This window comes from Thermobia domestica, chromosome 13, assembly GCF_964235325.1.
Source record: "Thermobia domestica chromosome 13, izTheDome1.hap1.1, whole genome shotgun sequence".
Taxonomy (NCBI): domain Eukaryota; kingdom Metazoa; phylum Arthropoda; class Insecta; order Zygentoma; family Lepismatidae; genus Thermobia; species Thermobia domestica.
The window spans coordinates 177686140-177700614 of record NC_137466.1 but is presented as its reverse complement, the minus strand read 5'-3'; the positions used below and the strand labels follow the sequence as shown (position 1 = coordinate 177700614).

At 39.6% G+C, this 14475-nt stretch overlaps 1 protein-coding gene across 1 annotated transcript in view; it reads left to right on the top strand.

The window, feature by feature from the left end:
• Pink1 (PTEN-induced putative kinase 1) overlaps positions 1 to 14475 on the top strand; it is a 47361-nt gene that overhangs the window by 2741 nt on the left and 30145 nt on the right. The window contains exon 2 of the mRNA XM_081736957.1: positions 6324 to 6480. Within this exon, the coding sequence (XP_081593083.1) occupies positions 6324 to 6480 (157 nt within the window). The remainder of the gene's footprint in view (positions 1 to 6323; positions 6481 to 14475) is intronic.

Genomic DNA, 14475 nt, shown 5'->3' with positions numbered 1-14475 from the left:
CTACCATATGACTACACAAACACCTAGTGGGAAAAATATGAACTAAGACGTCACACCAAAGGCACGAACAGTTCTAACAAGTGACTCACGCACAAACAGTTCCAGGAAGTAACTGAACCTATAAGAACCGATTAAAGTCACAGTTGGAGTCAAAGTAAAGACTTACCGAAACTAATATCCACAGTCGTCTTTCAAGTGCACTCACTCCTTTTAGGCTGACCGTAGGATGCATTTGTAGTGGTTTGACTCTTGTGAACATGAAATACTTTACTTGTTTCCTACAGTGTGCAGAAGTGTTCCGCCAGTGAAACTTTATTCAATAAACACATTAGACATATGCCCAGTGTTGAAATATTAGAATATAGCCTACTTTTACATTTTTTTTAGTGCTTTACAGGAAATTATACATATATGAATTTCATCATTTATTCCACATAATTTGTTATAGACAGAAAATGTTCTCCAGAATAGTGACTTCAGCATTATAAAAACTGAGTAGGTAAGGTTTGAACCCCAGTCTGCTACGTGAGAATTCAGTATGCTAACTACCTAACGCCGACGAAAACAGTCTTAAAAATCGTCGTTGCATTGCCAACATGTACGATAATTTTGATGCCTGGACGAAGTACGTAAGCTTCCGTACGATAGTAGGAAAATATGCGATAATTTAACAATTCCTGGTAAGAAGCAAAGACAGTTCTGAAGGTCTGAATATTTGAAATTCGAAATAAATTTCATTCATTACGTGAAAAGGAGTATGAATTTTGGAACATATACGACAAGATCACTCAAAATATAACAAAAACGACATATGTCTAGAGAGGGAAATAATACTGTTGGGTATATTTCATGTTTATCGTAAAATGAAATCTTTTAGTTTTACGTACCAGGCTTATGCTGGTTAGGCTAAAGGTGACGGTGATGATGAGAGATGAGTGAAATGGTGGAATGAAGATAGTGGGAGGACCCCGAGAAAACCCACGAGCACGGTGTTTGTCTACCGCAAAGTCCACACGGCGTGAGCTGGGATCGAACCAGGGACCCAAGCATCGGAGGTGAACGCTCTACTACTGAGCCACCACGCCCCCCATGTTTATCGTAGTCCAAATTCATAAAATCAATTCACGTGCTTACACATGTTAATTACCACGAGATAATTGGATCATTGTAGTTTAACACACATTTTGAATACCGATACTGTATGAGATGAAACATAACGTAAAATTAATCGAAACCACTACCAGTATTTGTACTACAGATACATAATCCCACTTCTAATCAAACCGGTGACCACGACCACGCACACAGGAAAGCGATCAAGGAAGGGTGATTGCTTGCTACTTAATGTAGGTAAGTTTTCACAAGTAAACGTATAAAGTGTTTAAGGCAAATCATACTTTTTTTTTTTCTCGATAGACTGGTATGGAATTAAACCTTAATCTTGTTTCCTATGCAGATTGTTGAATATAGTTTTAGCCGTAAACGTTCTTGTTAGTTTCATGTCAATAATAATAATTAACAATAAAAAAGCTTGATTTTGAAACTAGAAACAAAAAAAAAAAAATAAAAAATAAAATGCTATTTTACGACAAAAACGATTAAGTGTTACGTACGATAATAATTTCTGATCAGGTTGGCAGCGCTGATTTACAGGTAGATTTCAATACTTTGCATGAAAATACATGTTTATAAGGAACACATTTCTGCAGGCGACAATTAAATTCAAAGTAATAGAGCTGTATCTTAGGTTTACAATTATAGGGTTATTAGTGTAAAGTCATTACAAGTTCTTTACGATGGATAAAATAAGTGAGTATATGAGGAATGGCTGTATTAGATGCTATTTTCCACCGGTGGCGTATTTCTGCACAGTGCACAGAACCTGTATTTTATGTTTACAAGTGGATCGTTACTAGTATGAAACCTTGACAAGTGCCATTGAAAAACTCATATGATTGCCAAATCCCACTTCTTTCCACTTCCCTCTCTTGCCCATACCCATCATCGCTGATGCACCTTCTTCCTTCGGACGCACCCCCGCGCTAACTCTCGGGCACACCAGCTTCGCTCTGCCATGTCTCGGTTATATAGCATTCGTGATTTTTTTTTTGTCGCCACCTAACACAGGTTGGTTTGTGTTTTTTGCAGTGTAGTTTTTATGCTACACATCCTGAAGCCATATTTATACGCAAGACGTAAAAGAATTGTGATTTTTCATCAATTCTGGTGGCCACCTTGAATTTTGTCTATGCGAAGTGAGGTATTTGATGTTCAGTGGAAACCTTGTAAGAGACAATAAGAAGGAAATTATTGAAAGAATTATAATTTTTCAATAGTTCTTTCTAGTGCTGCGCCAAAAGTAAATCTGTACGGTTTTAACTTCTAACTGTGATTTCATTCAAGAGTCTCCACTGAATGAAACACATTCACTCATTATAAATATTGGTAGACCTATTCTTATTTGTTAGTGTAATAATTTTTCAGGGATCATTATTGCACTCTAGGTAATGTATTATCTGATAAAAATTGCGGTCGGTGAGGTGGTCTTGTAATCCAGCTGTGGAGGGCGAATTTGCTTTTTAGTTTGTGATAGTCGGCATAGCAGTTAAAGTTCCGTTTTGTGTTACTATAGTACGTTTCAAATATTACGAAAACTGATACAAAGGATAATAATTAAAGTTTGCATAGTTTGAATCAGGGTGGATTGATTTAAATCAGTCTGATTTAAATCACGATTTTAATCACTTGATTTTTTTAATAAAAATCGTTGATTTAAATCAAATTTTGAAATAAATTAATTTAAAGTAAAAATAAGTAAACTCCCGTTTCTGTTCTGTTATTTCGATTATGGAAGATAATAATCATAATACAATGAGACTCAAATGTATGTACAGCACAGTAGTAGCAGAGGATGATTAGGGAAAATCCCGTTTTGAACGGGTAACGGGAGAATCCTGCTTTCTTCTCTTCGTAACATAGGGTTTTTAAATCGTTAACTATTCCAACGGAGAAATCACCATCGACATTTAAGACAAAAATTCTTTTATGTCCACGTCTGTTTCCAGATAATAGGAGCGTATTTAGAGGGGCCAGATCCCCTTTCCGAAACAAAAAAAAAAAAAAAAAGTTAAAACTTTAGGCGAAATTTATGTACTAAATACATAGAATTTCCTCGGGATCGTAATACGGCAAATTTTGGATGCGTTAAAATATCGAATAATACTTTTGATAAAGTGGATTCTTTCAAATATCTAGGATCAAAATTAACAGACGAAAACAATATTTAGGAAGAAATTAAATGTCGACTAAAAGCAGGGAATTCGTGTTATTATTCAGTTCAAAATCTCTTGTTGTCACGAATTCTGTCCAGGAGCCGCGGTGGTTCAGTGGTAGAGCGTTCACCTCTGGTGCTTGGGGTCCCGGGTTCGATCCCAGCCCCCGCCAAGTGAACTTTGTAGTGAACAAACACCGTGTGCGTGGGTTTTCTCGGGGTTCTCCCGTTTCCTCCCACTTTCTTCATTCCACCATTTCATTCATTACTCATCATCACCGTCTCCTTTAGCCTAACCGGCATAATCGTGGGACGTAAAACTCAAAAATTTCATTTCATTTTTACGAATTCTGTCCAGGAATTTGAAGATTAAAATATATATGCCTGTTGTTCTCAGGGTGTCTAGCAAGCAAGCATAATCAAATTCTCTGACTTTCCCTGACAAAATTATAATTTTCCCTGACTCTGTCATTCTTTTTTCCTTAGTAACTCTTGAAAAGTAACTTATATTTAAATCATGAAAATGAAATCTTTCAGTTTTACGTCCCACGGTTATGCCGGTTAGGCTAAAGGAGACGGTGATGATGAGTAATGAATGAAATGAAGAAAGTGGGAGGAAATGGGAGAACCCCGAGAAAACCCACGACCACGGTGTTTGTCCATCATGAAGTCCACACGGCGCGAGCTGAGATCGAACCAGGGAACCCAAGCACCGGAGGTGAACGCTCTACCAGTGAGCCACCGCGCCCCCAACTTATATTTAAAGTGAACTGTGTTTTCACCATTGTTTATATGCTTATACAATATTCTACAAACGTACAAACGAACCAATTCATTTACCTGTAATTTATGACTATTTTAGTGGCATTCCTTCACCCCTCACAACCTGGGAAAGATTTTTCCCTGACACACAATGAAATTCCCTGACTTTCCCTGACTGGTAGACACCCTGCTTCTGTATGGTTGCGAAACATGGTCGCTTACTATGAGGGAAGAACGTAGACTGAAAGTATTTGAGAACAAGATCCTGAGACGAATATTCAGACCCAAGAGGAGTGGGAATGGGGGAAACTTCATAACGAGGAACTACATAATTTATACGGTTTACCAAACATTGCTAGGGTCTCAGGTGAGCAGGTCATGTAGCCAGGATGGAAGAAAATAGGAACACTTTCAAGTTCTTAACTGGAAGGCCAATCGGAAAATGATCATTAGGAAGATCTAGGCGCAGATGGGATGACAATATTAAGATGAATCTCGCAGAAATAGGAATACAAAATAGAAACTGGATCCAGTTGGCTATGGATAGAAGTCAGTGGAGAGGTTCCGTGAACGCGGCATTGAACCTCCGGGTTTCATAGGCCATAGAGATAATTAGTTAATTTTAGGCGAAATTTATGTACTTTACATGTATTTCGTGCCGCTGGCTAGTTTCGATTTTTTAAAAATATACTCCTGCCAAATATCAGGAACTTTCGTGAAAAGAAAAGTGTCATGTTGATAAACGTTGCTATACGTTTTTTCCTTAATGCTTCAGAAATATTGTTTCGGATTGAAATAGGTTAACGATTGAGGATTAATTCGAAATTAAACCAAAATACTTTCACTTAAATGGCATAATTGTCATTTAATATTGATTCCTAATGTTTTTTCTCCAGTTCGCGACTTGTATTATACGAGGAGAAAGATTTGATTTAAATAAAAAAAATCGATGTAAATCAAAAAAATCGATTTAAATAAAAAAAAATCAAAAATGATTTTTATTTAAAAAATCATGATTTTTTTCCACTCTGGTTTGAATATTTACTTTGAGAGGTGACGGGACTTCGTGCCCATCGTGTAGAATCAAATCAATTTGATTATGAATGTACTTCTTTACTGTAGAAGTAATACTTGAGGAATTGTGATTCATCGTTTTGGCTTTTCTTTCATTTTACGTTAGCGCTGCCTTCTTACTTGTATGATATGAAACCAACATATGATATCAAACTATGATACGAAACCAAAACAACTTGCATTTATGTCAGAAGAAATACAAAGATAAGCATAATCTGAACTACACTTTCTGGTAAGTTTTGGAGTTTTTTTTGCATAGAAACACATCTGTATCATATCACAGAGTTTGAATACAGATAAGAAGAATGCACTACCGGTAATGTGAAATCAAAGGAAACCCAGAACATTGTTTCACAATCCCTCAAGTACTATTTCTACAGAAAGAAGTACATTGATAAAAAGTTAGGTCAGTTTGGTTTGTTTCTATGATGCAGGAATCTTACCGATAACATAATTTCTCAAAGAACGTTGATTTCTTAATTGATCCGTGTTGCTGATAGGGAGTGTCACGACGTCGCTGAAACGTCCACGATCAGCATTACCAATTTTACCATCCGAATTCCTCAGTGAGTAAATAGTTTTCTATAATGTAATAGTCATTTAGTATTTTTAATACCTTATTTAAAGTTACTTTCGGTATGATCAAGTATTTAAAAGTTTTTTTAAATAAATATTTCTGTTTCCCCTTGAGTCGTTTATATGCTTAATGGAATAGTTGCTATATGTGCATAAGAAATATTATTACGGTACGGTAATCCATTTCCTATTTAATATAGAAGTGCAAATTCAAAAATCTTTGGTGCGTATTTTGTTACTTCGATTATGGGCGGTTTTACTAAGAAGAGAAAGCACTCTATAGGAAGGAGCAGGTTTTCGGGATACTTCGACTTTTCCTTGAGTATTCCTCTATCGAAAAATTTGATGAATGATAAGGTCTTCCATTGGAGTTTTAAAAACAAATTGTGACCCTAAAATTTCCAAAGAATCATCACAATTAAGAACAGAGTTATATTCTTTCTAATAAACAACATAAATGTAATTCTCAGGATAACTTCGTGACCTCGCCCATCAAATTTTTACACGCAGGAAAACTTGAAGGGAAAATCGAAATATTACGGAAAACTGCTTTTTTATTCTGGCAGAGCGAAAAGTACATTTTGCACTTAATAAAAATACTTCATGACCAAAAATAAGTTAATTGTTAATATATTTGTAGGATGCTGTCTCGAGATACAAGTTGCCGAAGAGAAATAGTGAGTTGGAGGCCCCCGCAGTGGAAGAAGAAAATGAAGTTGGTCTTGAAAACTTGATACTGGGCCCTGTAATTGCGAAAGGATGTAGTGCTGTTGTGTATAGAGCCAAATGGAAAGAAAGTAAGTAGTGAAACGAAGTAGCATAGATTAGCTACAAGCAGCGGTTACTTGGATTACTGGTATGCAGCTTTGAAGTGATTTTTAAAATTGTCACAGGTGGTACTACTTTGCCTGTGGACTGTGAAACATAACATTCATTATGAAAATTGAATTATTTAGATGTTAAAAGTAATGTTTACAGTAATATGCGAAGGTTTGGAATGTTTATAGTAATGAAAACTGCACGTCTAATCCTGGATTCAAACCCATGTCTTCGGATTACCAGGTCTATTCGATCATTACGCTACCCAATCCGCTTCCTGAACAATCGTACATTTTTCCACTCTTTATATCGGTGAACCACTAACAGGGGGCCAAAATAAACCGAAACGAACATGGGAGATAAGAAACCGAAACGCAACAAGGAACAAGTTGGATGTAACATAATATTTTGTAGTCCACTTAACGAGCTCTCAGCGAAACACATTGACTTGAACATAAAGAAAGGAAAGACATGGGAGGGATGAACACGACCTGCAGTTGTAAAATAAAAAAAAAAATTAAAAAAAAAGCAATCGGGGTTTAAAAAAAAAAAGCAACCTCCAATGTAAACACGAAAAGCATCGAAGTCAGTTACCCCTGATAACCTTAAAATTGCCATCTGGCATTGAATAAAATTGCTATCTGAGTAGTAATTATTACATACCTCGGTCAAGGTAATCTCTGTTCGGGAACCTAGTAGATTCAAAAGATAGAAAAGAATCGAAAAATAACCTGAGTGGTTGGAGAATTGAACATTTTCAATACTTGTAGTGCATGGAAAGAGACTGTAGGTATAAATCTTAAAAATGGAGGGGCTAAGATTCTTTTCTCTCCGAACTGGTAAATGTCATACATCCAGCAGTGTAGGAGGTGCATGAAATGTCAGCTACCATATAAAAGAAATTCGAATACGTTACTGTGACACTGAATATTATTGTATATTTCTAGAAAACAATATATGAAAATACAAATAACACTTTCTCGCATTAAGAGGTCTCATCCCGGCGAAATTAAAATACCGCTAAGTTTATAGTAATTATGTGATATCGTCAAATAGATAAAAGATAATAGAAATATGGAACAAGAGCGCCCTAGACAATATTATTTTGCGTGAGGTACCGTTATCACAAGTCACATAGTGGCTTTCCGTTTTCAGCCGTTTAGAAACGCGAAAATAAATAGATTTTCAAAATGGCTCGAAATCGAAAGTAGATAAGTGAGTCGTGACAACGGTATTCCATGTAAAATGATATTGTCTAGGGCGCTCTTGTTCCACATTTCGATTATCTTTTATCTATTTGAAGATATGACATAATTACTGTAAAATTAGCGGCATTTTAATTTTGCCGGGATGAGGCCTCTGAAGCGCAATATTAAGATGCACGAATGATTAAAACATTTAAGATTTTATCACTCTTATTCTGCTCTTTCGCTAGTATTCTTACACTTCGAATTGGTATCACTTAAGCGTACTGATATTCCGCTTCATAAGTGAAAGGGAATATGATTCAGAAAATCACTGGCGTAGATGAAATTGGTGATTATCCAAGACTGTGATCAATTCCATTCTTGCCATGATAATTTACTCCACTCCAAGCGGCTTGAGAATGGGTAGCTGGACGAGCTAAACACAGACAACTCCTGCCCAGGTTTCTATAATAGGTTACACGAATGCACCATCCTCAGGGGGGGGGGAGGGAAGCGTTGGGTGTGGACGTTATCTGTAAAACTGAAAGTTCCTTATGTTGGTAATACTCTAAGATGTTACTAGTGCATCTGGTAGTGATAGTGTATGACAGTCTATAGATTAATGTGCGATGATTTCATTTAGGCTGATATATGCTAGGTTCGAGAAGCACTGAGTCACTACACGCTTTTGATTTCTTGAATAGGGCCAAATGGTATTTTTTACAGTTCACCGTCTCATATAAATATTTCCAACTGACTTCGGCGGAAAATGTAACGAGTTGACTAAATGTTTTCGGTTAACGATACACTAAAAGCAATTCAAAAAATAATAAATTGATAATCCTGAATGTGTTACCGTTCGTTTGGCTTTCTGCCCAGTTACACTTTAGAATTCTTAAAACTATTGTTCCTACATGCTTTTGTCTTACCAAAAGCCCGCTTCAGCAATCCAAATCCACAATAGTCCATAGGACTTGCATCTGGAGATTTAACAGGTACCTAATTGAAAGGTATCACCTGTATACCACTTGCCTCCTCCATCTCCCTGTAGAATGCGAGGGACGATCGTGAGGTATGTGATGAAGCCTTGTCCATGTGAATGCGTACCAGATTGGCGTCATTTCCGTACATTGTTGGAATCTCATGCTCGTAGATCGGCCGCATGATCTGCTCCCGAAAATACTGCGAATTTATTTTGCATTTCTTCGCCACCCTACGAATCTTCATTTACCTCGGTAACAGTAGCCAGTAACGACCATGAACCCTTTTGGGAAGGATTCTTTACAGACACGGACCCACCTTCTGAAGTTCTTGGCGCCTTTTTCTCGGTACATGATGGCTCTCGGTTTACCGCAGTCGGAGAGGTAAATCCATGCTTCATCGAGCGTTACGACGTACATCCACCTTTGTTTTGCCAGATGCCGTTCGTACAGCTTCCAGGCGTTACACTTCGTTCCTTTTGGTGAACATCCGTGAGAAGATGGCCGCGAGCTTTCTTGACTTTTCCCAGCTTGAGTTGATGGTGTAATGTCCGGCTCATAGTCCCCAAAGACACGTCAAAACGACTAGCCATACATCTTTGTGTTGGCGGATTTTCTTGCATTGCCATTTTACGAAGTTTCCTCTGCATGGTGGAGGTGGCCTTGGTGCATTCCCGCTTCCTAGGCAACTTCGTTGGTTATCCAAATGGTGGAGCTTCGTTGCCGTTGTACTTTTTAATAACATTTTTTATTCCACTTAAACTGGTGTTTCAACCATTGTCCTTGCACTGTTTCCTAATGACAGAAACACTAAAGTGGGCGTCATAAAGAACCGCAACATAGCCTTCCCAAACCCGGCTTAGTTTGGGTGGCATTTTGGTCACAGAGCGTAAACTCACACACTTGGAAACAAATTTAACACAACACTCACAACAATGATGCTGTTTTGTGCGTTATTGTCGTCCGCGCGGAAAAACAACTCCGTTCCCAGGAAGCCACTGCACAACACTGCAGGACGCCACGAGCCAGGTCGGTGGAGTTTATTCTGCCCGGCAGGGGGAACGAAATCGGCCAAACATAGGCTGAACAGCCTCTGTATTGACCTGCCTAACTATATCATAAAGTTAGAAATAATGTACTTAGGTACAAGCAGAGTAAACAGGCAGAATCTTTACTATGCCTATTGCTGATATTATTATTATTATTATTATTATTATTATTATTATTATTATTATTATTATTATTATTATTATTATCAATAATAATAATAATAACTAAATTCCTGGCGCAACAGCTCTTAGGACGCCTAGACTTAATGGCACTCATTCCTGTGGGGTGTTGTGTTGTTAGTAGATCGGCTACCCTCGCCGTTAATGCTGGCTTCCTAGACTGCAGTTCGCTACTTTTTTCAAGTAGCTTCCCAATTGTCCTCACGACGCTGGGTGGACGCCGCAACGCCAACACCGTCTGGTGAATACGAATGGTCACACCTATCTTTCCTCTGACCAGACCCAGGACTGCTTGACTTCGCTGGTCTCACGGGGAGTGATATTCCAAATTCATATTGAAATAGTGATGAAATTAACTAGGAAATATAGATAAGTACTAAACTGACTCCCTGGAGCTACGGTCCGTGAGGGGCTATGCCTGCCCAATGTCACAATATAAGCACCAACTACCCACTGAAAATATTCGAGATAGGGAGATCTCGGTTTTTAAACTGTGTTGCTATTCCTTTGCGCAGTGCTCGAAGTGGATGATCTAAGGAAGTATGACCCGCATACTCCCCCTCTTCTATTTAGAGCATTGCCTTTACGTCATTTATGGAGAAAACATAATGCAAAGGCTTGGATCAGAAGTAGAGAAATTTTGCTCTATTCGATAACATTTACATACCTCCCGACATAATTTACATCAAAGTAATTTGTGTTTTAAGCTGAACAAAGTAGAATAAAATAGCTTTCATAAATTATCACATGACGTGGACTGATTGCAAAACCTAGCAACCGAAATGTACCTTCTTCAATCACGCTACAAAAGCTACGGATGCCAGACGGAACAAACGCTGTACAATGCTACTATGATAACAGTAATAGTTAGCCATACTGAGAGATGAATATAGTTCTACCTGAGTTGGAGCGGCAACGCATGAATCTAGTTACAAAGTAAGTAGATAGAATCAATCAATGATAGCTGCCGCGCGCTGAGCGTACCCTATCTCCTCGGGCTCTCGAACACAATATGGCGGAATCAGCCTCCGTCATCCACTTTTAAGTCGTGGCTTGACGGCTGCTGATCCCTGATTGGTCGAGGGCATGAGAAGAATCGGGCGCCAGCCCGCGACAAGCTATCAGCTTTATTTTGTAAAGACGGTACATAGGTTACATTATACATGAAATTGTTGTACATAACATGTGCTATTGCATACAGATATGGTACACGACATGTTCGTTTGTTGAAGCAGTGGACCACTGCTAAATTGTCACAATATATGTGCGGCGTGTACTCCGCATATAACAGAATGGCAATTGCTACTGCAAGGTATTCCATCACGAAGATGGGGTATTCATGGTCAATAGTCACTGCAAAAAGAGGCGTACACAAAGAATCGACTATTGCTATAGAATGAGGTGTAGCATCAACATATAATTCACACTTTGAGGAGTTGTCACACCAAATATAACGTGGGCGAGAACAAACCGTAGACACTGTGTTACGAGCAAAAATTGAAGCGCCTTGATGTAGCACCGAGTGAGCTACGGGATTGGTGAGGGATGATACCGGGGCAATCCAGGTGATGTATCCCGCGAGCACTTGTCTTGCATGTTTGGAGGCACTAATTATGGGCCACGGCACAGAACGCACAATGTTAAGATATTTTGGTTGCACTGACATGGTGTTAGTATTGAGGTTCACATCTACGCCAAGAAAAGTAAGGGCTTTTGTTGGCTGAAGCACTGATTTCTGCTGATTAATCTTCCAAGGTAGCTGCTGAAGCTGCTGTACTACGGTACAAAGTAAGTCATGCGTCGTGGTGGAGGCTGGTTGTCGGAAAAGAGCTGGGGGATGGTGCACCACAAGACCGGGAACGGGAACGTAGTTCGCATTGGCGGCTGCGGTGCGCCAATCAAATTGAATGGCGATGACCAAGAGGCGTACACGTTCCTTGAAAAAGGATTGATCTGCTGCTTGAAGCTGGTTATAGAAGGGATACAGCATGGTGAGTTCCCGGGCTTCTGCGTAGTCTCGGCGGCCAAGTGTGTTGACGTCCAAGCGAGACTGCAAGAAGGCAATGGCTGCAGGCAGGTTGAAGTCCGCTGCTGGGTTGGGCTGTTGAGGCGCCTGCTGCTGGAAGTGCTGCTGTTGTTGCTGAAGCTGCCGGACAGCGTCCGCCAGGGCACGAACGCCATTGACCAGTTCCACGGCCGGATCAGGATCCTTGGACTGATCGTCGGAATCATGTTGAGACCTGGGTTCTGCTACTGGAGGCTGAGCTGGAACAGGCCGAAGGAAAAATGGTAAAAGTGAACGCCGGGCAACAGGTGGTGTAGAGCCTACCGGGCGACTTAACGACGAAAGTGCGGAAGCTGCTGCTAAGGTGCTAGGTGATGGCTGGACCGGAGTGGCCACTGGACACGTAGCAATATGATGGTCCGATAGACAGGAACAAAAGAGGCCGTCGTCAGACGAAGGGGAGCCGGGGCGACTTGAAGCCAGACTGACCGATAACTCGTAGTCAAATCAATGATAGCTGCCGCGCGCTGAGCGTACCCTATCTCCTCGGGCTCTCGAACACAATATGGCGGAATCAGCCTCCGTCATCCACTTTTAAGTCGTGGCTTGACGGCTGCTAATTTATGGTAGGAACAAGTAAACCCTTAGATTTTGACCTTCGAGGAAAAAATTGGTTATGTTTTGTCGCGTACCATGTATAAATTAACTCATCGGAAGGTGTGCTGTAATGTGATGTGTGGATCGTCCAAGCACAAGTTCATGTAGTCTGATTAAGTCTGAGTGGCTTACCATTGATATCAAGTGTAGAAGAATCTATAGCGTAGTGGTTGACGCTTGGGCACTGGAAGCCACAAGATGGATACCCGGTTTCAGATCACGGTTCCAAATATTGGGGATTATCTCCTGCCATAGTGTCAGTGCGTTTTGAATTTTATATATTTTTTTCTCTTATTGTATAAATGAGATCATTACCAATCAGAATACATCTTGTATTTTTATTATGCTTTAGTATTTTTTAAGTTCCGAATTTATATATTAGTAATTGTTAGTTTTGAAAGTTTTAAAAGAGAACTGTGGTCAGTTTTTGTAAGAAGTGTATTATGGACTTGGATTCGTGTCTTGAAAATAGATGCTCAGTTATGTTGTCCGGGGATTGAATTGGGTCAGGGAAGTAAGTGTTCCTCCAACTACCCTGCAACAACTCCCTTTGTGAATGAATTGGCTCATCATCATCCAGAAATATGCCGTCATTGCCCAGAAACATTTGGATCATAGAATCCACATGGTCCCATAAAATGTCGACATAATTACGAGCAGTGACGCGTCCAATAAATGTTAGCTTAAAATCCATTGAAAACAAGGATGTTGCGGCTCACATAACAAAGCTGCCACCATGCTTTACGTTTGGGCGGAGACATTGAGGATTACACGCTTTTTTAGGCGTCCGCCACACACACTACTCATGGTTTGAAATAAGGTAAACGATGACTCATGCGACCATATCACACGATTCTAGTCATCATTGGTCCATGTTATATTTCGCTGCACAATTGCTGTTGTACTAAAGCGTGATGGACCTTTATTAGCGGTTTCATCCGTGCAACCGACCACGTATATTAGGTATTGTAAATTGCGGCTGCCTGTGATTCCCGACGTAGTGAGGAAGAGGTGCTGCTTAAGTTTCTCCGTCACTTATTGTGCAATCGTACGACGGTTCTGAGTGAAAATCTGCTTTAATGTGCGACGGGATCTATCACAAAGGATTTTCGTCCGACCACTGTTCCTCTTCGCCGATGTAAGTTTCCCACGAGTTTTGTGGTACGTCATCACTCATGACGCTGTCTTTCTTAACACGGTTATCATACCTGCCACTTTTATCACGCTCGCACTTTGTACCCGAGTGCCAACTGTTTGTCGTCATAGGAAATCCGAGAGGTGGCCCACCTATCACAGCCTGCTCAGTTCACTGCACACTACAGTTCTACAGCTCCTCATGTAGCACGGAGTTTGCCCTAACTCACCATTACCAACAGCCCGGCGCTGCGGTCACCGCCTGATCGTTGCGAACCCAGATATTGTTGTTGTTTCCAGTTCTAGGCATTTCTGTTATTTTGATAATCTTTTATATTACAGTACTAATAAGTATTTTGCTTAATATGGATGATAGAAATTCTGGTATATTTTCCTTAAATAAATGATACGACTAACGTTACAGTGCCAGTAGGTTTGTCCCAGTGAAATAATTTCGCAAACCGCTGCTCCCGCCTTTATCCTCAGTCGCTTTAAATACGAAAATCGATGCACACACACACATTTACTAGTCCAAGCTATGATTTGACAATGTATAGACTGAAAGTTTTGTGTTTCGGTTAGGTATTTTTTGTGATAATTTTTCGGTGCGGTTGAGTGGTAGAATAGATAGTTAAACCAACAAATAATTTATGTTGTATTTAATGTTTGTCATGGACAAGTAAATGTGAGTTCAGTGAATTCGTCTTTTATGTACTTGGAGCGATGGAGAAAGAGAGTAGCAGCGGCTGTTGAAATGATTCCGCTGGGATAAACACATGAG